The 24945-nt window shown below is 43.7% G+C and overlaps 1 protein-coding gene across 2 annotated transcripts in view; it reads right to left on the bottom strand.

Annotated features, from left to right (window-relative positions):
• The window catches only part of LOC146549951 (ERC protein 2), a 161796-nt gene that overhangs the window by 65492 nt on the left and 71359 nt on the right, over positions 1–24945 (bottom strand). The window contains exons 11-13 of one of the 2 annotated variants that reach the window (XM_085259342.1): positions 20003–20096; positions 13003–13155; positions 9388–9548 (exon numbers count right to left, since the gene is read on the bottom strand). In XM_085259342.1, coding sequence (XP_085115468.1) covers positions 9388–9548; positions 13003–13155; positions 20003–20096 — 408 coding nt within the window. The remainder of the gene's footprint in view (positions 1–9387; positions 9549–13002; positions 13156–20002; positions 20097–24945) is intronic. The other variant, XM_085259343.1, reaches the window with a different exon arrangement.

The following is a 24945-nucleotide window of genomic DNA, read 5'->3' as shown; positions in this document are numbered from 1 at the left end:
GTTTAGAAGGGCGTCACTGGTCCCCTCTGGGTGCTGTGTCCCGGGCTGCCTCTTTATGGCTGCAAGGCCCACCTAATCAATTGCCCACTCCTGCGCACACAATTAGTCTTGAGATTTATACAGCCGGGTAAACTTAGGGGTGTTAGTCTCCCTAAGGCCAATCAGCATTCATGGGCTTTCCAAAGAGTTCTCCTTATACGCTGGCCAAACGACACTAATAAGCTTTAAGTGTGTGTGTGCGCGTGCATGCAAGCGTGTGCACGTGTTTGCGACTGACACTAATTAGCAGCGCTGGTGCACCTATTTCCTCAGCACCATTTCCTGTGATAGTAATTATTAGGTATGTGTGATAAATTCCAGGCCCTCTTCCACCCGTCCCGAGATAAAACAAGAGGAGAACAGACAAAAAAGAGAGGCGGGAGAACGTTTCATACTCAGAGGAAGTTAAGTAGGTCAGTGTTAAAAGAGCGATGAAGCAAAAGTCGGAAGAGATACTGAAAGAATGATTTTACTCAAGTGGGGAACTCGGTACATAGTTGAAGGCGGTTTCCACATGCAACATTCCCCCATTGGCTCCTTGATGTGGCCTCCCTGTCTTTCCTTATGATTGTCAATCACTGCATTCCTTTTGCATGTGTGTGTGTTTTTTAAATCTTTTTCACTTCTTTTCTTTTCCTAATCACTCCAACTTCAATATGTCATTTATCAGATTAGGACAAAAATTGCGTCTTTCTTTGGAAAGACTCTTCCATCTCTATCAGTTTAACAAAACACGTATATCCACTGTCGACCCTCAGCAGACGTCCTCAGAGTGTCACAGTTCATCACCACTTTTATGAGCCTTCATCTCACTTACGCTTTAACTTAAGGAGACAATGCCACTTCTCATAGCCACTCCATGGTTCTTGAAACCTCACTGGTACCTCGGCCCAGCAGTTCTCACACTGACGCTTACAGAGAGTGTACATCTGTGCAGCAGCCATGCAAAACTCAAACCAGGGTTTACAAACCGTGCAGAACTTCCAAATCGTATTTAATGGGTAAGTCGGTGCTTGCCAAGCACGCTATCTGACTATAGGCACCAGTAAAATATTAATAAGTAGTGATAAAATATAACCATAATTGATGTTAAAACAGCCCAACTTGTGGCATGAGCAGATTTGGGTCCAGGAGAAAATGGCTACAAAGATTTAGTGTTAAATATAGTATTCAAACTCTAAGAGTGTTAGCCGAGCCGAGCAGTATCCAACTTGAAAACCTAAATGCGTGAGCAAACTTTACATGTATCTCTGGACTATTTGTTTCCACCCTTGCGGCTCGCATTATAGGATCTAGAAAGAAGTCTCCATTACCTTACTATACCGAACAAGCGACTTGGAAGCATTTCCATGTGATGAAGTCCTCCATTGACAAAACCTCAAAGGACGAGTTGGAGGAGCTGGGTGGAGCCTGCCTAGGCCTTGACATAATAAGACACCTATAGGCTCAACAGCTGACACACACGTCGAAGGTAAACACATGTGTCAGAGGGCACAGGAGCATAGACAGACATGATGAATGGGCTGAAGATCCCACGAGGCGGCGCGCATACAAACTTGCTCAGAGAGGGGAAGGTGATGTGGAGTCAGCCCCTCCTCATCGCTGCAACACAGAGAATCCCATTCACATACGGCACTGACCCTCCATGTCTCATCATTACCTATCACAACAATGGTGCTATAACGCCACGCGGTAATTGTGCGCATATGGCTGTGCAAAGGTGCATAGGTGTGAGCATCCACTTCAAGTTCTTGTGTACAAAATGCTGTGACGTCATATATTTCCGTGAGCTCAGAGTCATTAGCAAAATGATGTCAGTATATGTGAATGTAATTTTTAGAAAAACCACAAAAACATAATATTGCCTATATTGGCTTGCTGAAGATATGAACGTGTAAATGAGGCTTTTCAGTCTAAAGGTGTGTGTGAGTGTGTGCACATGCTGCATTCATTTGTGTGTTCGTTTTTAAGTTTGTGAAAACCCGCGTGTGTGTGTCCAGGTCCCTGTGAGAGATCAGTGAGCAGGGACATGACCTTGCCAGTACAGCTGGTCTCTCTGTGTGTTTAGTCAGTGTAACCATGGCGATGGTGCTATGCAGACAGGATGTCTACATTGGGGATTTTGAAGTCATAACGTCGCTACTGCTCTAAGCTTCATTATGCCATGAGTTACTGTAAGCGGGCAGCAGATGGATATGTGACAGAATGTAATCTGGAGTTGTAATTGAGGTCTTGCTATGTTTCCACTGTGTAGAATATTTCATTTGCACTTGAGTGAAGACATGATAAAAGAAATGAGTGGTGGCATTTGACCTGAATTTACTTTTGTATAATCTCACACCATAACTGTTCAGAAGGCTTTCAAGCGTCAAGGACAAATGTGGGTATAATAGGATATAAAAAGCTTAAGGATCTTGTTTGTTATTTTCAGCCTTTCTGTCCAACATGTTATTTAGAACCTTTTTAGAGAAGAAGAAAAAGCAGACAGCTATATTAATGTCATATTTACAACGTCTCTTTATATGTTCATTTAGTTATTAAATTGGATTCTTATAGCAGTTACTGTCACAAAGAAACAGCTATTCAGAGTATATTTTCTCTGTGTTTAATCATTGCATTTAAAGCTTTCTATTTAATCTTACTTTAGTAGTTTAGATTTGTGTCCATCAAGCAATACCAGGAAGAAGTAGGAGATCACTTCGAGTAAATGTAAGTTAAGACATTTTTTGCCAAATATTCAAAGTAATAAAAAAGCCATCTTCAATGACAGAAGCACATAATATGATCGCCGACAGAGATATTAACATTAGCGAGTCTGTTGGGAAGTTCATTAGGAAACAAAAACCAATGACAAACTGCTGCAAGTACTAAAAGATGCTTGGAAGAACCTGCCTGCCAAGTGTCTTCAAAACTGTATAAGACTACTAAGGAAATCAAAGCTCTTTTGAACTAAATACTGACTTTATTTATTAAAAAAAAAAAAAAACAATTGGTGGCCAATTACTTGAAAACATGCTCCACCTCTCCATGAATCGCTTCCTTATCGTGGTGGAGGGGTTTGTGTGACCCAGGGATCCCAGGGGCTATGTTGTCTGGGGGCTGTTGTCTGATTGGGAGGAACGGCCTCCCTGATCTGAACCCGAGCGGTGCTTTGTTACTGGACTTCTGTGCAAATCACAGTTTGGCCATAACGAACACCTTGTTTGAAAATAAGAGTGTCCATAAGTGCACGTGGCACCAGGACGCTCTGGGCCGCAGGTCGATGATCGATTTTGTAATCGTATCACCAGACCTGCGACCATATGTTCTGGACACTCGAGTAAAGAGAGGGGCTGAGCTGTCAACTGATCACCACCTGGTGGTGAGTTGGATCAGGTGGCGGGGGAGGACGCTGGACAGACCTGGTGCACCTAAATGCGTAGTGAGGGTGTGCTGGGAACGTCTAGCAGAGGCCCCAGTCCGCGAGATCTTCAACGCACACCTCCGGCAGAGCTTCAACAGCATTCCGAGGGAGACTGGGGACATTGAGTCCGAATGGACCATGTTCAGCGTCTCCATTGCCGAAGCTGCTGCATTGAGCTGCGGCCGCAAGGTGGTTGGTGCCTGCTGTGGTGGTAATCCCCGAACCAAATGGTGGACACCAGAGGTGAAGGGAGCCACCAGGCTGAAGAAGGAGTCCTATCGGGCTTGGTTATCCTGTGGGACTCCGGAGGCAGCCGACAGGTATCGACAGGCCAAGCGGAGTGCGGCTCGGGCAGTGGCTGAAGCAAAAACTCGGGTGTGGGAGGAGTTCGGAGAGGCCATGGAAAAAGACTTTCGGACTGCCTCGAAGAGATTCTGGCAAACCGTCAGGCGTCTCAGGAGGGGAAAGCGGTGCTCTACCTGCACTGTGTATAGTGCTGGCGGAGCGCTGCTGACGTCGACTGAGAAAATTGTCAGGCGGTGGAAGGAATACTTCGAGGACCTCCTTAATCCCACTGACACGTCTTCCGAGGAGGAAGCAGAGTCTGGGGATGAGGGGAATGACCCGCCAATTTCCGGGGGCGAGGTCACTGAGGCAGTTAAACAACTCCTTGGTGGCAGAGCCCCTGGTGTTGATGAGGTCCGCCCCGAGTTCCTGAAGGCTCTGGACGTTGTAGGGCTGTCCTGGTTGACACGCCTCTGCAATGTTGCGTGGAGATCAGGGGCAGTACCTGTGGACTGGCAGACCGGGGTGGTGGTCCCCATCTTTAAGAAGGGGGACCGGAGGGTGTGTTCCAACTACAGGGGGATCACACTCCTCAGCCTCCCTGGGAAAGTCTATGCCAGGGTGCTGGAAAGGAGAGTTCGTCCGCTAGTCGAACCTCGGATACAGGAGGAACAATGCGGTTTTCGTCCTGGTCGTGGAACACTGGACCAGCTCTTTATCCTCTCGAGGATACTTGAGGGTGCATGGGAGTTTGCCCAACCAGTATACATGTGTTTTGTGGACTTGGAGAAGGCATTCGACCGTGTCCCTCGGGGTGTCCTGTGGGAGGTGTTGCGGGAGTATGGGGTGTCTGGCCCATTGCTACGGGCCATTCGATCCCTATACAACCGTTGTAAGAGCTTGGTTCGCATTGCCGGCAATAAGTCGGACTCGTTCCCGGTGGGTGATGGGCTCCGCCAGGGCTGCCCTTTGTCTCCGGTTCTGTTCATAATTTTTATGGACAGGATTTCTAGGCGCAGCCAAGTGGCGGAGGGCTTTCGCTTTGGTGGCCTCAGAATCTCATCTCTGCTTTGATGTGGTTCTGTTGGCTTCATCGGGTGAGGGCCTCCAGCTCGCACTGGAACAGTTCGCAGCCGAGTGTGAAGCAGCGGGAATGAGGATCAGCACCTCCAAATCTGAGGCCATGGTTCTCAGCCGAAAAAGAGTGCCCACTCCGGGTCGGGGATGAGTTCCTGCCCCAAGTGGAGGAGTTCAAGTATCTCGGGGTCTTGTTCGCGAGTTTGGGAGAAGGGAGCCGGAGATCGACAGACGGATTGGTGCGGCGGCTGCAGTAATGCGGACGCTGCACTGGTCCATCGTGGTGAAGAGGGAGCTGAGTGTAAAAGCGAAGCTCTCAATTTACCGATCGATCTACGTCCCTACCCTCACCTATGGCCACGAGCTGTGGTTAGTGACCGAAAGAACGAGATCGCGGATACTAGCGGCAGAAATGAGCTTCCTCCGAAGGGTGGCTGGCCTCTCCCTTAGAGATAGGGTGAGAAGTTCGGCCATCCGGGAGAGGCTCAGAGTAGAGCCGCTGCTGCTCCACATCGAAAGGAGCCAGCTGAGGTGGTTCGGGCATCTGATAAGGATGCCCCCTGGGCGCCTCCTGGGTGAGGTGTTCCAGGCGTGTCCCACTGGGAGGAGGCCCCGGGGCAGACCCAGGACACGCTGGAGAGATTATATCTCTCGGCTGGCCTGGGAACGCCTTGGTGATCCCCCGGATAAGCTGGAGGAGGTGGCTGGGGAGAGGGAGGTCTGGGCCTCTTTGCTTAGGCTGCTGCCCCCGCGACCCGGCCCCGGACAAAGCGGATGAAGATGGATGGATAGATGCTCCACATGAAAAGTAAAAATATTTAAAAGGTATGCGTTCTTTGTTTCAGTGTGATGCAGGTATTTGCTGATATATGTTGTGCTAAAGTTGGTCATTTTACTCCAACAACTGCTCTTCATATGGCTCTTCCAACTCTTTACAGCTATAGTTCAGCTTCACCTTTCTTTCTTCCACCACTCCCTACATCCATCAGTCCCTCCATCAATCCCTGGCCCAGCATATCATTCTCCATCATGTACTATTTCCTCCCTAAATCTATGATACAACTTCCTCTTTTCCTCATTCTGTCTTGTAATTTTTTCCTCCATCTCTTAACTTTTCAACTTACCACTTAGCTACCCCAAAGAAGTTCCGCTTTATCAACTCTGCATCGAAGCTGCCACTGTTTTTCCCCCCTTTCTTTCCACTATCGTCGTTTCCATCACTGAAATGTAAACAGAGATAATATCACCTACATTCCCAAAGTCTATAGAAGGATCAGGTTCAGTAAGCCACTGCGATGTTGTGGCATATATAGTTTTATCCTATTCAGACTATGGAAACATCTCAATGACTAGCTATTCAAAATGTCCAAACACATAATTTCTCTATTGTGCACCTATACCCCATGACCCAAGACTTGTTTAATGACTAGCTCCTCCAGAGGCCATCTGTGTGAGTGTGAGTGTTTGTATGTGTGTGTGAATATTGTACAGTGTGGTGGAAACTCAATCTGGTGTGGGGTGACAGAGGAGACCTGCAGTGTTCTTAAGCATTAAGCATTCAGCTATATAGCTATATCTGTAAAAGGCAAATATGAAAATGCTCTCCCTCTCTCTTTCTCACACACACACACACACACACACACACACACACACACACACACACACACACACACACACACACGATGAACAGGGAAACCCAGAATGCAATGAGAGTATTGAAAATGCTTTTTCCTTCCTTGTCTCTTTCATTAACAGTGTTGAAAAGCCAAGAGTTCTCTACCTCCCTCTGGCTTACACACACACACACACAGACACACACACGCACACATATATATGCACACATTAAAGACACACACAGAAAGCTCTCCAATTCATTGGAGACGTGCCTCACATGGTTTGCTTCAGCTGGTCTTCTTGACAAATGCCACATTACAGCAGAGGGAAGGAGAAACTTGGCATGCAATCAAACTTCTCTCATGATTTAAGATTTGAAATGCTTCAGCATGTGCAGTCCCTCCATTCCACTCTCTGCTCCCTCTCATTCCCTCTTTCTGCCCGAATGTTTTCTGCTTTCCCCCTAACGTGTCTCGCTTGTTACCTCTCTTTCATTGCTCTATCTTTCCTGTTTAGCTTTCCCTCTGCTAACTTGGAGCAGAGCTGTGCTCTGGGAATATGGCCCCTTTTAAAGGAGTAAGCCACAGTTTGTGTAAGTATGTGCATGTCTGCAGACGTGAGTGATTATATGCGAGTTCCACTGAGGCTGTGTGTACGTTCTGCAAGTGTATCTTTGCAGCTTGTTCAGCTGTGTGTCAGTCTCACGAAGCTTTGCCCTTTGCAGTTCAACAGTCCTTTAATCCTCATCACCAGTGACCCCTAACCCCTGCTTCTAACCTCTTCACGCACACACACACTTAACCGTGTACAACAGACCACACACACAAACATGCACATTCATGCCTCTCATGTCCCCTTATCAATGGCACATTTCTAAAGGTCTTACCAATGCAGGCTTGAACAAAAGCTGAAGGTTCTACTTTGTTGTTTTTGTTGTTCATGTCAGCGAATCATCACAACAACCTTCTTCCTCAGATATATTTCTAATAAAATCAATATAAGCTACCGGACCACTAACTCACTAAAATAATCACATGCTACTTTGCTGAGCATTTTTCTATACTGTACGTAGACCACGCTTTCTGACTTTATCATATGTTATTCATTTCCACTGATAAACATTCCCAGTAATGCTTGGAGGGTGGAAATTGAAACAGACAGGAAGGTGGTTTGTATCAGCAGTGTGTGTGTTTGTGTGTGTGTATGAAGATAGACAGGCAAAGGGCACCCTGCTGTCAGTAGTCAGAAATACCCTATACAGCTATATGTACATCAGATATGTGTGGTCTGAAGAGCTGAAGCCACAGTAGGCTTTAACAATTGTGTTTTCAATACATACAGAATGTGCCAGCCTTCTCTTTTGTACTGCACTGAGTAGCTGACATTAAAGGCATTTCTCCGCAGCACATGACAAGCAGATATGTGGTTCCATGCTCCTTCAATCAGAGCGCTCAAAGCAAACGCACATGTAGCCAAGCCACTTGCAGATCACTGAACTCACTCACACATCCATACACAACCACTGACATACACTCACACATGGAAATGCAAACAGTTCTACACATCCTCCTCCTAAGCTTCCTTCTGTGTCACAAAGACACACGAAGCAAGAGCTGCACACAAATCTAAGACTACACCACCTGTCCTCAATAAACTGAACTTTTCACGAGGCACCTTTAGACAACGGCTGATCCTGCTTCAGAATACACCTCAGAGCTGATGTCTATATCACACTCAAACACGAACGCATATGTGAACAGGTGAGCAGATAAATGTGCCTAATACAATATTAGACACAGGTTTATGAGCTGCAGTGAAAAAAATGCTGCTATTTTTACAAATGTTCTTGATAAAACAGTGAGTAAATCATGCCAGTGCCCATCATACCATGCCAAAAAAAGAAAATCTACTTTTATGGGCTGTCAGTCACTTGCACTCACACTTTTAGTGTACTTTTATCCCCCCTTCGGAGGCAGCTGTGGCTCAGGAGGTACAGCAGGTCGTCTACCGATCGGAGGGTCAGGGGTTCGATCCTCCAACTTGCATGTCAAAGTATCCTTGGACAATATACTTAACCAAGAGTTCCCCTGAATGCATTTATTATAGTGTTTGTGAACATTAAGTTAGTGCTTATGCACAGAAAAGGGCTTTTGTATGAAAGGGTGAATGAGGTTTGTAGCAAGAAAGTGTTTAAACTGAGTAGAAAAGTGTAGAATCGCTCACTACCAGTCGATATGGTAGCTCCGTGTCAACACGTGGGGTACTGGGGCAATAATTTAATTTTAAAAATGCATAACTAAGAAATTACTATGTAACTGAAAACATTAACTTGGGATCAACAATTTCTACTTGAGATACATTTGAATGGCATTTATGTAATAGTGTAATGGAGCCAAAAACAAAGATTAGAAAGTTAAAGGACAGTGGTTTAATTCCAGACTCTCCCAGTCTGCATGTTGATGTGTTCCCTGACTCAATACTGAACCCCAAACTGCCTCAGATGCATCAAATCACATGATTTTTAAAAAAGTAAAACATTTGATAATTAACTTCTTACAACTGAAATTATTCACACAGTCCTGATGTTTCAGGGAAATAATGTTAAACATGGTGTCCAGTGCTGTGACTTCTTACCTAAAAACATGGTGTATTTCTAAAGTAGTAATACAGCATGACTCAAATTTTTACCCCTCTGTTAGCATCTTATTACTAAAATATCCAGTGCTACTCATTTTACTACACATCTTGCACTGCAAGAACGTTGCCTTTAACTTTAACCTAAACAATAAGCACATGAAAATGGCACGTTTCTAATATTGTGACCTAAACCACAACACTAACCACTTTGTAAAGACAGATGTTTGGGCCGACAGCTGTACTCAATTCAGTTAAACTTCAACTAAAAGCTACCTAATGTAACTGAAAGTGAGTGCGGTATATGTAGACATGTAGGTGACTGCGACACTCACTTCATCTCCAGAATCTCCTCCAGCTGCTTTCGTCTCTCCTGTCGCAGACTGTTCAGATGTCCGTCTCTTTCATGCAGCGACTGCTGAGTGGAGGACAGACGCAGTTTTGTGGCGTCCAGCTCCTGGCGCGTCTTCTCCAAAGCTCCCATCAGCTCCTCCAGCTATTCAGTGGAAGACAAAGAAGGAAGGTGGTATAAACACACTAGAGGACCCACATTGATCCGTTCTTAATTATAAGATAAGTTTATAATAATACAAAGAAACATGTCTATTCTGCACTTATGCATGCACACTCACACACAGAAGTGAGCATGCTAAAGTAATTTGATATAGGACAAGTTATCTGCTGTCTGTGTGTGTGTCAAGAACGTGTGTTGGATTGCTAAAAGATGACATAAAATGACAGCCTAAACATTGAAAATCAATGGCCAGCTGACATTTAGGAGCAGGAGAAATTACTCGGGGTCACAGGTTAGCTGAGTGATTGTTCTGACCCTCTCCTCTCAACCCTCGCCTTTCACTTATCATATTCTCAAGTGCAGTTGTGCTTTAGAGCTGAGGATAATGATCAACCTCTTGACTGCATCCTCTGTATCTGCACACACATGTGTGTCTGACAGGATATGACCTCAGGGCGTCATTAGACAGGAAGTGTCTAATTGTCTAACAGCTAGCACTTCACAATAGGATGCAGTATTACTCAAGCATGTACAGATGTAAATGTAAAACAACAGGAACATACATTTATCATTGTTTACTTTTGATGAGCTGCTAATTTGTGATACAGGGTAAAAAAAATCTAAAGTTTGGAAGAAAAAAAGGAGAAAGAAAAATGCAGAGAAAAGGATTATTGGGGAAAACCACTGCATGGGGTAGGACATGAGAGAAAGGAATGGGCCTCTTTTATGAAGGAGCCAAATGGTTCACACATTTTCAGGACAGTTTCCATCTCCTCCAGTTTTCTAGGTGTGTTTCACAGATGTCAGCTTACGTGCTCACTCTTCATGAATATCACACCCTGAATACGAGAAGAAAAAAGCAAAGGGAGTGCGGAGCGCTGAAACTTAAACAGTACGGTTGGAAAATGACGACTTTCAGTCAAAACGTCTTCAAAATGTAACAAAATATTCAATATATTCAATAAAATACACCCCATAGCTCTGCCAAGAACAATTGACCTCAGTAGTTTCTAGCTGTTAATAGACCGAGCAACGTCAAAATATGCACGTCTCCAAACTTACACCATTTTAATATTCACTGTTTGATTCCAGGATCGAGTGCATACAAAGCCAATCTTTTCTTCTTGAAAGCCAAGGGTCACACACACAGCTCCACTTACACCCACCACATGCCTATCAACCCTCATGCACCAACTTTTCCCTTCCCAGTCCCTTATTAGTCCACCACCCAGGCTAGCCCTCACTTCACAATCACATCATTAATAAGGAATACAATGCATTTTAGTGAAATTAGGGACCTAATCAGCTTAGCAGTGAGCCTGTGCGTGCTAATTTAGCTCAACTTCAAGGCAAAGCCCCCCAGCCAGGCTAAGGCCTTCTAAGGCTGGCCCAAAGCCCCTTTAGTTGATAAGCTGATTGAGGGCTCAGAGGTAAGGGCCAAATCCCTCTTGTCCGTTTGCGTTGTGTTGCTGGTTCAAAGGCCTAGTTCAAACGCCACAGAGGGGAGAGCAAAACAGCAGAAATCAAGAACAAGAGAGAGAGAGCGCGGAGATAATTGCGTGAGACAACTTAAGAAGGCAGATGGGAACACGCAAGGCTCGGGACAGTGGCTGGACAGCAGAGATGATTGTATGAGAAAGACGAGAGGCAGAGGGAGTGAGAGACTTAGAAAACAAGGGTGTGAAAAAAAGTGACCCAGGGCATTACCCATGCTCCATTTCAGCAGGTCAGGCTGATGGAAGACTTTCAGCGCATTACACATCATGAGACTGATTACTCTGGGACAGAGGGGAGAAGAAAGAAGAAAATCAAGCAAAGAGTGAGGAGAGGAGGGGTGAGAATGTGAGTTTGGCAGGGCGGGCTGAAGCAGTGCCAGAGTCAGGTGATGTTTCAAAGGAACTGGTTCCTCTCTAAGTCGCTCCACGCACTCTTTTCCAGTCTCCGAGGCAAGACTGGTGATTGACTGACAACTGTCTAGTTTTAAAATGATGGCATGCTGAACCGCTCCCGTCTTATGTGGTAACGTTATTTTGGCTGACAAAGCTCACTCCTTTGACAGCGAACAGTGAGCATCGGTGACTGAGCACCTTGAGCACTCGGGCAGCTTTCCTTGTGTCAACAGTGTGGCTGTAACTCCATTCTAGTTCAGCTCGTGTCAAGTTCAGTCGCTAGTATGACCACACGCTGGCTCGGTATGTTTTCTATGCGTAGGGTTTGGATTGACTTATAATAAAGGCTTGTGACTATGGCTCGTGGGGTCAATGAATGTTAATGTGTCATCAGCTAGAAAAGGCTTTTCCTGAATCTTTGGGTAATCTCAGGTCACAGCTGAATCATTTACTTCTATGCGTGCAAAAAGTCCCTCAGACATAAATATACTTTTCTGACTTTGCAGTGAATCAGAATATTGTTTGATAAACACAGTATCCATGCTGAATGCAAGTCAAGCGTGCAAAAGTACAGAAATTGTGAAAAGAAGGGAGAAAAAAAACAAAAAAAAAACAAGCCGCAGTTAGCGTTGGCGCTCGCAAAATTTTCTAAACTGAGTTTGACCTTCTCTTACTTTGCTGCTCCGGCCTCTCTTCATCTTTTAAACTCTCCCAGGAAGCACACGTGTGTGTTTGAGGCAATATAGCCGCCATTCTGCCTCAAAATGTTGGTTCTTGTTTTAACCGCCGATTGCTCTCATGTTACTTGTGGCACTCGTAAGTAATGCGAGGTCATTCTCATTCAAATGCATGCTCACACCGAGAGGAAACACACTCCCTTGCCTTGTTTCTCTTTCCCACCGCAGACACACCTACGTACACACACACACACACACACACACACACACGTAAACTTTTTTGGGGCCTGCTCAAAGTTGTAGACGGACCAGCAGGCAGCCAGAAAGGCAGCCAGATAAGCAGGACATGTGGTTAAAAGGGGCAACCTGTGCTCCATCAAGTCTCCAGCTTTGTCAGTCACTCTGCTTACAGAGACATAAACTCACAACATCTCAAACGTATGCTTACATTTTCAAAGATGCAAAGTTAACAAGAAAAAACGAAAGGAGGCCACTGGAATTTTTTCTCCTTTTTTTTGGTTTGAAATTTCAGTCAAGAAGAATAAAATAAACAAAAGAGTGTTTAGAGAATAAAAAGTAAATTAAGAAGAAAAAGCAATAACAGAGAGGAAACAAAAGGCAACTACCCATTTGGTAATAATGATATAATGGTCTGCCTGCAGCTACATTTTGAACCACATGGAGGCGCAGTTAAGTTTTGTTTTTTGCAGTGGTCCTGAAGTCCTGAATGATCTGATCAACTGATCACAGAGTTTAAAAGGTACACAAGGAAACCTGTGTGGAGAGCCTCGAGACTATCTGTGTGCATGCGTGCGAGTAAATGTATATGGTGGTATGGCGCCCGATACGCGTGCGCTACGCCGGGTAAACCTGTCTCTGGGCCTGAACCCGGGCAGCCTCCTCCTGTGCCCAGAGAGCCTCCCTATGTGCAGAGGTGTTCATGCTTTCTCTCAGTGCCCTCTCCAGCTCCATGATCCGCTCAGCTGTGTCCCGCATGGCATCCTGGGAAGCCAAAAGAGGAAGCTAGGGGCATGAAGATTTAAGGGGAGGGGTTTTGGAAGCAAAGCAGCAAAAAGCAGGAAGATGAATGTTTTTTCAGTATAGTTTGTTCTTAAATGTTCAAACGATTTGGTGCACAAATCATCTGCATTCACACTGCACTGTTTGGTCCTTTGCAAAAAAAAAATCATTCTAGCTAAATCAGAAATGAAAGAAAAGAAAAACAAATCCTGCAGCTAGAGAAGCAAACAGACTTCCCACATGAAGAATTAGACACAGCCGAGACACAAGAGAGAGAGAAGAAGGGCAGAAAGAGTTTCTAAGTGCTGTGACCTTTGCTGCCATCCATGTGAGTGTGAGAATCTGTAGGTGTGGAGTAGACTGTGTGCATTTACATGCAGTTTGTGTGTGGCCTTTCACACCTATGGTGAGTGGAAGAAAAGGATCCGCTTCCACCCTGGTTGATGGAACTGTGAAAGAAAACACTGGACAGAAATAATAAACCCTCTGATTCTCCATCTCGCCACCTTTCTTTTTTTGTCAACTTTCTCTGCAGCACCGAAAGCGTTGACTCACTTTCTAGTTCACACGTTCACACTTTTCTGGGAGCACTACAGAAGCTTTGTGGACACGTGGACGAGGAAACAGTTTCCAGTGATTTTAAATGGTTAAACTAATGAACTGATAAAGCAAACTTATAAACTTCACACTAAACCCCAGATCTGAATTATAGAATTACAATCAAATTCTGGTTTGAACTCATATCAAACAATGAGCCTTTAACTATTACGGAAACATGTAGTCCCATAATTCTCTGTAGAGTCACAGTGACACAAGATGACAATAAGAAGGGTATGTAAGAAAGAACAATTAATGGCAACACGCTACAAAATCTGTCCATAAGGAGCAACAAAAGTGTCACAAACCTGATATACTCATGCCTTACATCTACATGTAAAATATAAATGTGAACGAGGTATGTGAAAAGCAATAAGCACTGTTGAGTAATAGGGATGGCCGGACGCTCTCTAGGAAACGTGAGAATAAGTCTGGCTGACTGCTGTTAAAATGATATTTCATCTCAGAAATAGATGCTACATGTTTGTGAAAGTGAATATGATCTTTGAAAGAGTGGCATCAGCCAGCTTTAGCTGCCCTGTAAATGTGCACATGTCTCATGTCTGACAGGGATCTAGAAAATATTTTGTATTACAAGAGAAATCGCTTGTGATGGATTCCACACATGTAGTGAAAGTCATTTTATGAGACAGCGCCAGGAACACACAAGTTGCACATGAATAGCTTATTAAGTGCCTCCAATAAATACTAAAGAAGAGGAAATAAGTATAAGGTTGGTACAATTATCAGCCCATCAGTGCAGGAGGCTAACTCACTGAGCGAGTCAGTGGTGCAGACTAAAACTGCAGCAACAGGATTATCCGTAAGTGTGATGAAAACATTGCCAAGCCATCCGAATCACAAGTGGATACTTGTGGCACGTTACGTCGGCATGGCACAGCTGGAGGTGAGCGACAAACACCCACACGCACACACAGAGCCAGGCCGAGTGCGTCAACGGTCCGAAACTGTAATTGGATGTGACAGACAAGCAGTAACTCGATGCACCAGAATCAACAAGTACTGGTCTGACCCCACCCAACAGACAGAAACACGCACACACACACCCCACTGAGATGGGGCTGCCACTGCTGGACCCCTGAGTGTAACCTAACCAGAAAGCTGTGTCTGCCCCTGTATGAATGTGCACTATAAATGTGTCTGTGCATACATGTTTGCTTTAAGTTTTATTAGTAACACGAGAATATCGCTGGCTTTCAAGACTACAAAGAATGGGGAAAAATAGGGCAAGAAGATACAAAAGCACAGAGAACGGGGAGAAAAGTAAAGATAATTGCCTCTGCAGCAACAATCATCACCTAATTCCCCCAGGAAGGATCATTATGGCTCTGGTCTGTTCTGGCTTGATGAAGGGATTACGATCACTTACATAAACGAGCGGAGAGTGAGAGAATGCACATTTCCAGCAGCTGTGCACCTATGATCAGACATCTGTCTCAGTCTTTATGAACTGTTGTGTTTCATAATTTAAAATATGCTAAATATGTGTGCAGGGCCAGACATCTCATAAGTAATTTAGGTCCAGTTTACAGACTCTGGGAACAATCTTTTTTTTCTTCACATTTCCCCCTAAATCAAAAAACAAAACAAAAAACACAAAAAGAAGAAACCTTCCTTGCTATAATTCACTTTCAAAAACAGGTGAGCACCGAGGGTTGCTGATGCCTCTCAGTTACAGATAAAAGAGAAATAAAAGGCCGGTGTGAAAGTTTGAGGAGAATACTTCCGATGTGTTTTCTCTGTGTTTGTTAAGTGCAGCGTGGCGCGATGGAGACAATGGAGCAAAGAGATGTTATCGCTCCATCCCACAAACTCTTCTGGCAAGATTGGGAGAGTTTGTTTGTGTGTGTTTACCCTTGGAGCGTGCTGTGTTCCTGATGGAGCCAGAGATAAGAGAGAGACAGAGAGCAGTGGAAAGAGAAAGGAAGAGGCCACAACCAGCCTCACCGCTGAGCAGACACAATCCGGTCGTAATGTCTGACGTCACTAGCCGTGTCTGGGTCTAAACTCCGCTGCAGGTCCATATATCAAACGATCACTATGGCATTACTGAGAGTTGAAAAACTGTCTAAAGTCTTTCATCTTTAATAAAATGATCAGCATTCTGCTCTACCAGGTGTAACAACTGAGTTTAACATCCAGGCATCCGTGAAAACGGAATTTATGACATTTAACGGAGTTAGAAGTTAGCAGGGAGTTAGCTCGCTAGCTTCTATCTAAATACAATATAGCATGTCCTGACTGCGGGGTTTTGGAAACAAATTAAAACGTACAGCTCTGTTATCACTTCCAGCATAAATGAAGACAGAAACTAAACAGCAGTGACGTTTGTAGGGTTACTGAAGTTGGGCTAGCTGGTATATAATGATGTGCTACGTGACCGCTAGCGACACAGCTATGTTAGCATAATATAAACAAGCTAACTTTTTTTCCACTCGATAAAAGTTAACGTGACTGTTCTCGGTGGTCAGGAACAAATGTAATCGCATGGCAGGATGCTGTAAAAGGACCAAACTTCAGCCAGGAGAACAACTGAGATAATCCATCCACAATACGAGGTTAGTCATTCATATACTGCTGCATGGGCTGGGCTGTAGTTACATCCTAAGGTTTTAAAAACTGAGCTTAAATAAATGATTAGCGGTAATAAAAGCTGAGGGAGGTCAACAGTGATCACTGACTGTTTTAGGAGCTTTTTGAGATCAAATAGAAGAAAATACAAAACATTAAACATGTTAACAACACAAAAGCCATATTAAACGCAGACTACTTTAGACCCGGAAGTAGGATTCGTCACGTCATCACTTAACGACCGGATATACAGATTGTATGTTGTGTCTCCATAGCCAGTGAATATTTGATCTAATGTAACCTGACTTCAACATTTCAATGTTTTATTGGTATGCCTTTGTTGCATTTTTAACAAATTCCTCCTATAGTTACCTCAAAATGTATTACATTAAATTGCTGTCTATTAGCTGACGTCTAAGAAACTTAAGTCTTATTCATGTTGGATTGATGTCCAAGTGATAAATTTCTTCTGAAACCTGCCCCAAAAATGGGGAAACGTTTTTCTTCAACTTAACTGCGCAATCGAATTGACTAAAATGTGGTGCACATGTGAAATCACTGTTAAAGTGGATTTTGCAATAACTCATAAGGATCAAAGGAGTCTTTGACGTCAGACGGTCTGGAGACAGAAATATCTATATTATAAACTGTTCTAATGGAGTTTGTGTGAATTTTATGTTCATTTTAAAACAAGTCTAAGACTCTACAGCCGCCTTTGTGGTTCAGTGAGACTATATCCTCAAAGCTTAAGCACAACATTGTTTTGGACTACATGTTAGCTTTGGCATAATCAAGACTGTCAAAGCTAGCATGCTCGTTTGTAACCGCACTATTGTTTGCCATGATTGTCCTTCTAGGTTAATGACATAGTAACAGTTATTAATGTCCAGAAATAGGTTGATGGGAATGTTCTCAATGAAGTGTATTAGAATTGAGGTTTTGCTGAAGGAGTTACCAACATGATTAAAATCATCTTGAGGAGACAAATGTGTGCCAAATTCATGAGATTTCATCCAGTGAACATTTAACTTTGAACCGCAAATGTTAAAAAGATGCAAAAGTTTGTTGTGGAAGAAGCTGGTAGATCATCAAAGTTAGGGTTTAAGCACTAAGTATAGTGGATGTCTGTATCGAGTTTCATGGCAATCCACTGAATAGTTCTCTAAATATCAAGATTAACCGAGAAAGCTTTAGAGCCATGCCGCTGGCACGGCTAAAAATCTGTGTTGAGACATGAAAGGAGTTAACGTTATAAAGCACGCATGGATAAGTGAAAGTATGCAAGAATGTTATGTAAGATGTCAGCACAAAAGGAATTACAGTCCAGTGAAAAAAAGAGCTTTCACAGGACACCATGTAGTGCTGTGGAAAACTAAGTACACCCACAGAATTAAGAAGGTGAGTAGCAGCAGCTTTTATAGTCTAGGTGTAACATATCTTTGTAAAAGCAGAAGTTTAATGGTCTGGAGCGTTCTGGTTCATCCTAACACAATCCCATAATCTTCCCAGTAGTGGGCGTCCCAGCAAATTCACCCCAAGGTCAGACTGTAAACAGAGTCTCAGAATAATTGCATTAAACCTAAGAGCTCCATCCCAGACAAGTATGGCTTGTTTGGAAGGGCTGTCAGGAGAAGGCCTCTTCTCTCTAAAAGAACATACTACTTCCTGTAGGTATGCACATTACCAACCAAACAAACTACACAACCTCTGCAACAACCTCAGGAGGGATGATGATTTGGGCTTTACAGCTACAGGACCTGAGCACTTTGCAGTTATGGAGTTAATCGTGAACTTGTCTGTACACGAAAGCATTCTAGAGTCAAATGTGACATAAATGCAACAGGACGATGAACCAAAGCTCAGCCCAAGTGCAATGCTGTGGTGGAATCATGTAGTCCTGTGAAAACTGTTCTGTATATTGTTATGCAGAACATCTGGCTCAGATTACTTATTAAGAATGAGAGCAGCTGGAAAGAGCTGCTTTTTTTTCTTCTCTTGGCCACGCCCACCTCTCAGGTGCAGCCAGTTGCTCTGAAGACCGACTGAGGCTCTTGCCAGAGGAAACAGAAAAGAATAGCACAGGAAACCAGGAGGGTGGAGCATCACAGATCAATGACAATAAACAGGGATTTCAGTCTGATTGCATGTATCTGCTTGAAGACGAACATTTCCTTTGCTCAGTATTTTTTAATATATTCAATAACTACAAAAATAAATGGAAATAACAAAATTTTGCAGACCCGAGGCCTTTCTCAAAGCTTCTTATCCAAGATGCTTCTTCTCCAATCTCTCCCAATTGACATATCTGAGCGTCTGCCACATTTAGTGCCATCCCAAACATTAAATGATGTAGTCAACAAAAATGTGATGGTTATATTGTATTCAGGATAAATGATACTAATGATAACACTGCTAATAATATGCTATAATAATAATAATATTTAAAAAAAAATACGAATCAGAGATTTTCAGAAAGGGCTTTTTAAAGAACCTCAAAGAGCCGAGGAGAGTAAAAGAGATCACAAACATAAAGGCGAATGACCGTGTAAGCTTCGAAAACAAGCAGTAAAATCTGGTAAACACTGAAGGTCAACAAGAGTTAGAGTGATGTGGTCACCTCCACTGGAACGAGTTAAAAGACGAACAGCAGCACTTGGAGGCCTGTCTGACATTCAAGAGGAGCGCAAATATACTTTGCTGTAATCTAGAAAACGATTGATGTCATTTGAATGTAAAGTGCTGTATATTCATGGGGACTGTTGCTACAGCCAAGCAGCTCGACAGAGTTCAAAATATGAAGATGTTTACAAAAAATAGAGAAAGGCCACCAAAGGAGTTTGGAGTAAGTTTTATTTTTCGCACATGAAAGAAGGAAGTTTGTCCCAAAGCTTGCAGCTGTATTTATATGCTACACCTGAATCAAGGGCGCTTCGTTCAGCTGTTAGTGTAACTTCAAAAAGACTCGCACTAAGGACGCACTAGGTAAGGTCCGCTTCAGCGTGTCCCACGTCCCTGTACCTGACATGCACGTCATGTCTCTTTCCAGCAATACTAATGTGTGTTTCACAGACACTGTTTAGATACAGAAATAGGAAGTTGAATGCTGGCTGCCAGAATACACAAATAGCAGAATAGTTCAGCAGAAAAACAGACTGAGAGAGACTCTTGGTCTGTTTGGCAGGAAGGTAAATGTACTTTACTTCATCCGTCCCCTGGGGATAACCTGGCATGGCTACACTCTGTATATTAACACCTCAGCCTGCAGACGAGTAGAAGTATACGTGTGCACTCACACAGTGAGTCAACACTCTTGTTGACGTCTAAGCAGGTAAGCAACTACACAAATTACATCAGAGAGGGTACATCATGAGGTCTGACTAGACACAGTGTGCTGCTATTCCCATGTGAGTCACCATGATGCAGTTTTTAGGTATGGAACTGAGTTTTGTTTCTGGTTAAGACTCTGAGATCTATGAATGGAGGGACTACAGCACAGCTAAGAAGAAGAAGAAATTCATCGACATCATTTGCAATTGGTGGTGAGAGGGGAAACAAAAACAGGTAGATGAACTGAGAATGAACCAAACTGAACTCTGCTGGTTGGAAACATGAAAAAGAATCCAAACATAACACTGACATAAACGTACGAACATAATCAAACCTGTGATAACGAGTGGGGATGTCCATCAATCAGGGCGTCTTTCCTCATCTCGCCTGGCACCGTCTGCTTCTGGATGTTAGGAGACTTGATTTGTCTTCAGACAGAGAAAAATGGATGACAACAGATAAACAAGGAGTGTTTGTTATATCATATATCAATGATCAAAATCTGAAATACATTAAATGACTAAATTTAATGCTATGAGATATACGGTCATTTGAAAGTACAAAACTGCTTGCTTTTTTGACATATTTGAGCCTTTTAAAGACGACAATTATCCATAAAAATATTCATCAAAATGACCATTTTCTTCAACAAAAAAGAAAAGGGGAAATAATTAATCAAACCTTCAACACCATGCAAGTAGAATTCGAGGCAAGTAGAAAAAATGCTTATGGACGCCTACAGAATGAGTCTAGCAAGTGATTGCATGTACAAATGCAAGAAACTCTTCAAGATGCAGATGAAGACATGTTGCATGAATGAGCGGTCAGAAAACTCAACAAACAGATGCCACAAACACAGGCAACATCTTTTTAAGTCAAGAGTGGACTGGCTTTCACCTCAGAAAAATAGTGCACCAGTTGAAATGTATGTTCTTAAAATGTATGACAAAACCAATTTTCCTTGAGGTTTTCTTCAAGTATATTGCCTTTGGACTTAGTTACTGTATCAAAGAGAATCAAAACATTATCCAACTATGCCAGAAAAGTGGAAGATTGTCATTATTAAGCCCCATCAGGAAACACATTTTTTGCATTTAAGCTATCCTTTGTATGAGGAACAATGGGAAGCCAGTGTGCAATCGGGGACCAAGATTTCTGCATCCTTATGTTGAAGTGTCCTTGGGCAAGAGACTAAAACCGAAGGACCTCCCTATGCACCCTTACAGGTTTCCATGTGTGCACGAGCTTTAAAAATATGTCTGTAAGTGCAGCTTGCAGTGCACTTTGAGTACAACGTAAAGGGGTGAAAAAGTATTAAAAACTAGAGTAGGTTAAGCACAGAGCACAAGTTAGCCTATATATCAAGTTGTTGGGCAGCACAGAGGCACATTGGTGGCCTCGCATCAAGGTTGTTGGGTTTAACCTGACAAACATGTCCAAAGATTGCTTGTCAGGTTAACTGGTGATTCTAACATTTGGTGTGATGGTAAATACTTACACAACACAAAAAATAACAATAATAACAGCAATAATACAAAAATTGGTGTGGGCATGGAAGAGCTGAGCCAAGGGTGAAGGAGTTTTCATGAAATTCATTATATTTCAGGGGGATAAATCATACAGAGTGAATGTTAAATGTCTGAACCTGTATTTACACATCCTAGCGTTATCAGAGGGGAAATCCTCGGCCTGCCCAGCACTGTGCAGCTGCAACTGATATCTGACCACTGGCACAACATGGTGCAAAACCGTGCTTTACTTGAAACAAAGAGGCTCTGAAGACGTTTTAAGTTAAAAGTTATAAATTATAATCAAAAGCATATAAATTAAAAAGTAAAACCTCTGACATTTATCCTCTGGTTCTGTGGTAAAACAGGTGCTTCCTAAGATGGAAACGATGGCTAAACTGGGAAAATTTCAAAGATTCTTGTGGCTAATGGGATTTTTTAAATGAATGGCTCCAGAGGGACAAACATGCAAAGTCTGGCCCTTGTGTCCACTTTTGAAAGATTGCTTCAACTATCAGCTGCACTGTGATGACGGGCGAAGGAGCGGCTCCCAGAGGAAACCAGCATAAACTTGGCGAGATCGTGCAAGCACCACATAGAAGGGGACGTTGTTTTCCACATGACGTGAACATATGTGCATAAATTACACTTTTTATTTTGCGTGTTTGCGTCTGCGTGTGTGTACCGACTATTGAGTACAGCACAATATTTAACACGTACAAATAAGTTCGCTTCATTGTCCTGTCTTGCTTTATCTGGCTTTATTTGTTTAGTTTTATTAGTTAAAACAAGTTCTGCATGCTTCATCTCAGAAGACTGCAGAGCTGCACTGTGTACAGTACATCAGGTAAGGATGAATGCTGTGTGCCGAGTCTTAGCAAGAAAGCAGACTGGGACAAGACAAGACACGACTGAGGTAGGTGAGACACTGCTGTGTAAATCTTTCAACAACAAAACACAAACATATGCAGACAGGAGATGCGAGCACATGCATGCGCACCACTGTGCACATAACCCACATTCTCCTTTTAAGAAATAAAATGCCACGAGTCTGATTACTGACAGAAACACACACATGGGTAGTAAATCTGCTGTCAGCGTTGTGTACTGCTCAGGTGCTGATTACAGAGTTGAACTGTGTAACCAGCCAGGATGGATATGTATTAACCTCCGCGCCAATCCCTGAGCCTTGGTATATGTGGCACACACATATTAGGTTTAAAAAAATATGGAAAACACACACAAGCCCTCACAGTAAACTCACTACTACTAGACACTCATTAACCACAAAATGCATGCACCCTGGTCTTAGGGTAGAGTTCATGTTTACTCACAAATATGCTCAAAATAGAATTAAAACACATCTCTGAGCTCCCAGTTAGGCCTTCGTACTTTAAGAGAAAAAGAAAATGAACAGAAAGTGCGAGAAAGCTGACAGTGACAAATTAGTGCTTAAGAGAACCCTCCAACACTGTAAACAAGCTGTGACCAAGCAGCTGCTAAAATGCGCCACATTATTATTCCACATCCACACTGGTGTGTTTATTCTGGGCGCAACCGACAAGCTGCCCCCACATGTGGGCAAATATTTGCTGTCACAGCCCTTAGTTGGAAGCATGTGTGTGTGTGCATGACTGTCTGTTTTCATGATTGATGTTGGTGTGCAATGAATGTGAAATATGTCTAATAAAAAGATGAATACATTTAACACCTTCTCACCTTGCCACACACACAACAGTAACCTTTAAAACCATTGAGGAAGTTTTGGTTATAATAACCAAACATCTCTAAAGTTAGAAATATCCTGTCTCAGAGTGACGCTGAAAAACTCACTCTTTATGCATTTATTACTTCCAGGCTGGACGACTGTAATTCATTATTATCAGGAAGTCCTAAAACCTCCCTGAAAAGCCTTCAGCTAATCCAAAATGCTGCAGCAAGAGTACTGACAGGGACTAGAAAGAGAGAGCAGATTTCTCCTGTTTTGGCTTCCTGTTAAATCCAGAATTCAAAATCCTGCTCCTCACATACAAGGTCTTAAATAATCAGGCCCCATCTTATCTTAATGACCTTGTAGTACCATATCACCCTATTAGAGCACTTCGCTCTCGCTCTGCAGGCCTACTTGTTGTTCCTAGAGTATTTAAAAGTAGAATGGGAGGCAGAGCCTTCAGTTTTCAGGCCCCTCTTCTGTGGAACCAGCTTCCAGTTTGGATTCAGGAGACAGACACTATCTCTACTTTCAAGATTAGGCTTCAAACTTTCCTTTTTGCTAAAGCATATAGTTAGGGCTGGACCAGGTGACCCTGAATCCTCCCTTAGTTATGCTGCAATAGACGTAGGCTGCCGGGGATTCCCATGATGCATTGAGTTTTTCCTTTCCAGTCACCTTTCTCACTCACTATGTGTTAACAGACCTCTCTGCATTGATTCATATCTGTTATTAACCTCTGTCTCTCTTCCACAGCATGTCTTTATCCTGTCTTCCTTCTCTCACCCCAACCAATCACAGCAGATGGCCCCGCCCCTCCCTGAGCCTGGTGCTGCCGGAGGTTTCTTCCTGTTAAAAGGGAGTTTTTCCTTCCCACTGTCGCCATAGTGCTTGCTCATAGGGGGTCATATGATTGCTGGCTTTTTCTCTGTATCTACTGTACAATATAAAGGACCTTGAGGCAACTTTTGTTGTGATTTGGAGCTGTGTAAATAAAATTGCATTGAATAACCAGAGACGTGTTAGAAGGGGGCGTAATCAACATTTCTATCAATATGTATATCTGTTATTACTCTCCCTTCTGGAAACCACACAGGTTTATAAGTCTGCCGTTTCATGTCTCTGGCTTGCATCTTTAAAAAAAATGTTTTTAATCACCATCTTGTTGATTTTATGAGTTTTTATCATTTTTATGAGTTGGGTTTGAAAAGTGACGCTGGACAGACCCGGTGCACCTAAACGCGTAGTGAGGGTGTGCTGGGAACGTCTAGCAGAGGCCCCAGTCCGCGAGATCTTCAACGCACACCTCCGGCAGAGCTTCAACAGGATTCCAAGGGAGACTGGGGACATCGAGTCCGAATGGACCATGTTCAGCGTCTCCATTGCCGAAACTGCTGCATTGAGCTGTGGCCGCAAGGTGGTTGGTGCCTGCCGTGGTGGTAATCCCCGAACCAAATGGTGGACACCAGAGGTGAAGGGAGCCACCAGGCTGAAGAAGGAGTCCTATCGGGCTTGGTTAGCCTGTGGGACTCCGGAGGCAGCCGACAGGTATCGACAGGCCAAGCGGAATGCGGCTCGGGCAGTGGTTGAAGCAAAAACTCTGGTGTGGGAGGAGTTCGGAGAGGCCATGGAAAAAGACTTTTGGACTGCCTCGAAGAGATTCTGGCAAACCATCAGGCGTCTCAGGAGGGGAAAGCGGTGCTCTACCTGCACTGTGTATAGTGCTGGCGGAGCGCTGCTGACTTCGTCTGAGAAAATTGTCAGGCGGTGGAAGGAATACTTCGAGGACCTCCTTAATCCCACTGACACGTCTTCCGAGGAGGAAGCAGAGTCTGGGGATGAGGGGAATGACCCGCCAATTTCCGGGGGCGAGGTCACTGAGGCAGTTAAACAACTCCTTGGTGGCAGAGCCCCTGGTGTTGATGAGGTCCGCCCCGAGTTCCTGAAGGCTCTGGACGTTGTAGGGCTGTCCTGGTTGACACGTCTCTGCAATGTTGCGTGGAGATCAGGGGCAGTACCCCTGGACTGGCAGACCGGGGTGGTGGTCCCCATCTTTAA

The sequence above is a fragment of the Mchenga conophoros genome, linkage group LG20 (assembly GCF_057382185.1).
Source record: "Mchenga conophoros isolate Kocher_MC1m ecotype Shallow Benthic linkage group LG20, M_conophoros_male_GT1.1, whole genome shotgun sequence".
Taxonomy (NCBI): domain Eukaryota; kingdom Metazoa; phylum Chordata; class Actinopteri; order Cichliformes; family Cichlidae; genus Mchenga; species Mchenga conophoros.
The sequence above is the reverse complement of the archived record's forward strand: the minus strand, read 5'-3'. Positions and strand labels throughout refer to the sequence as shown.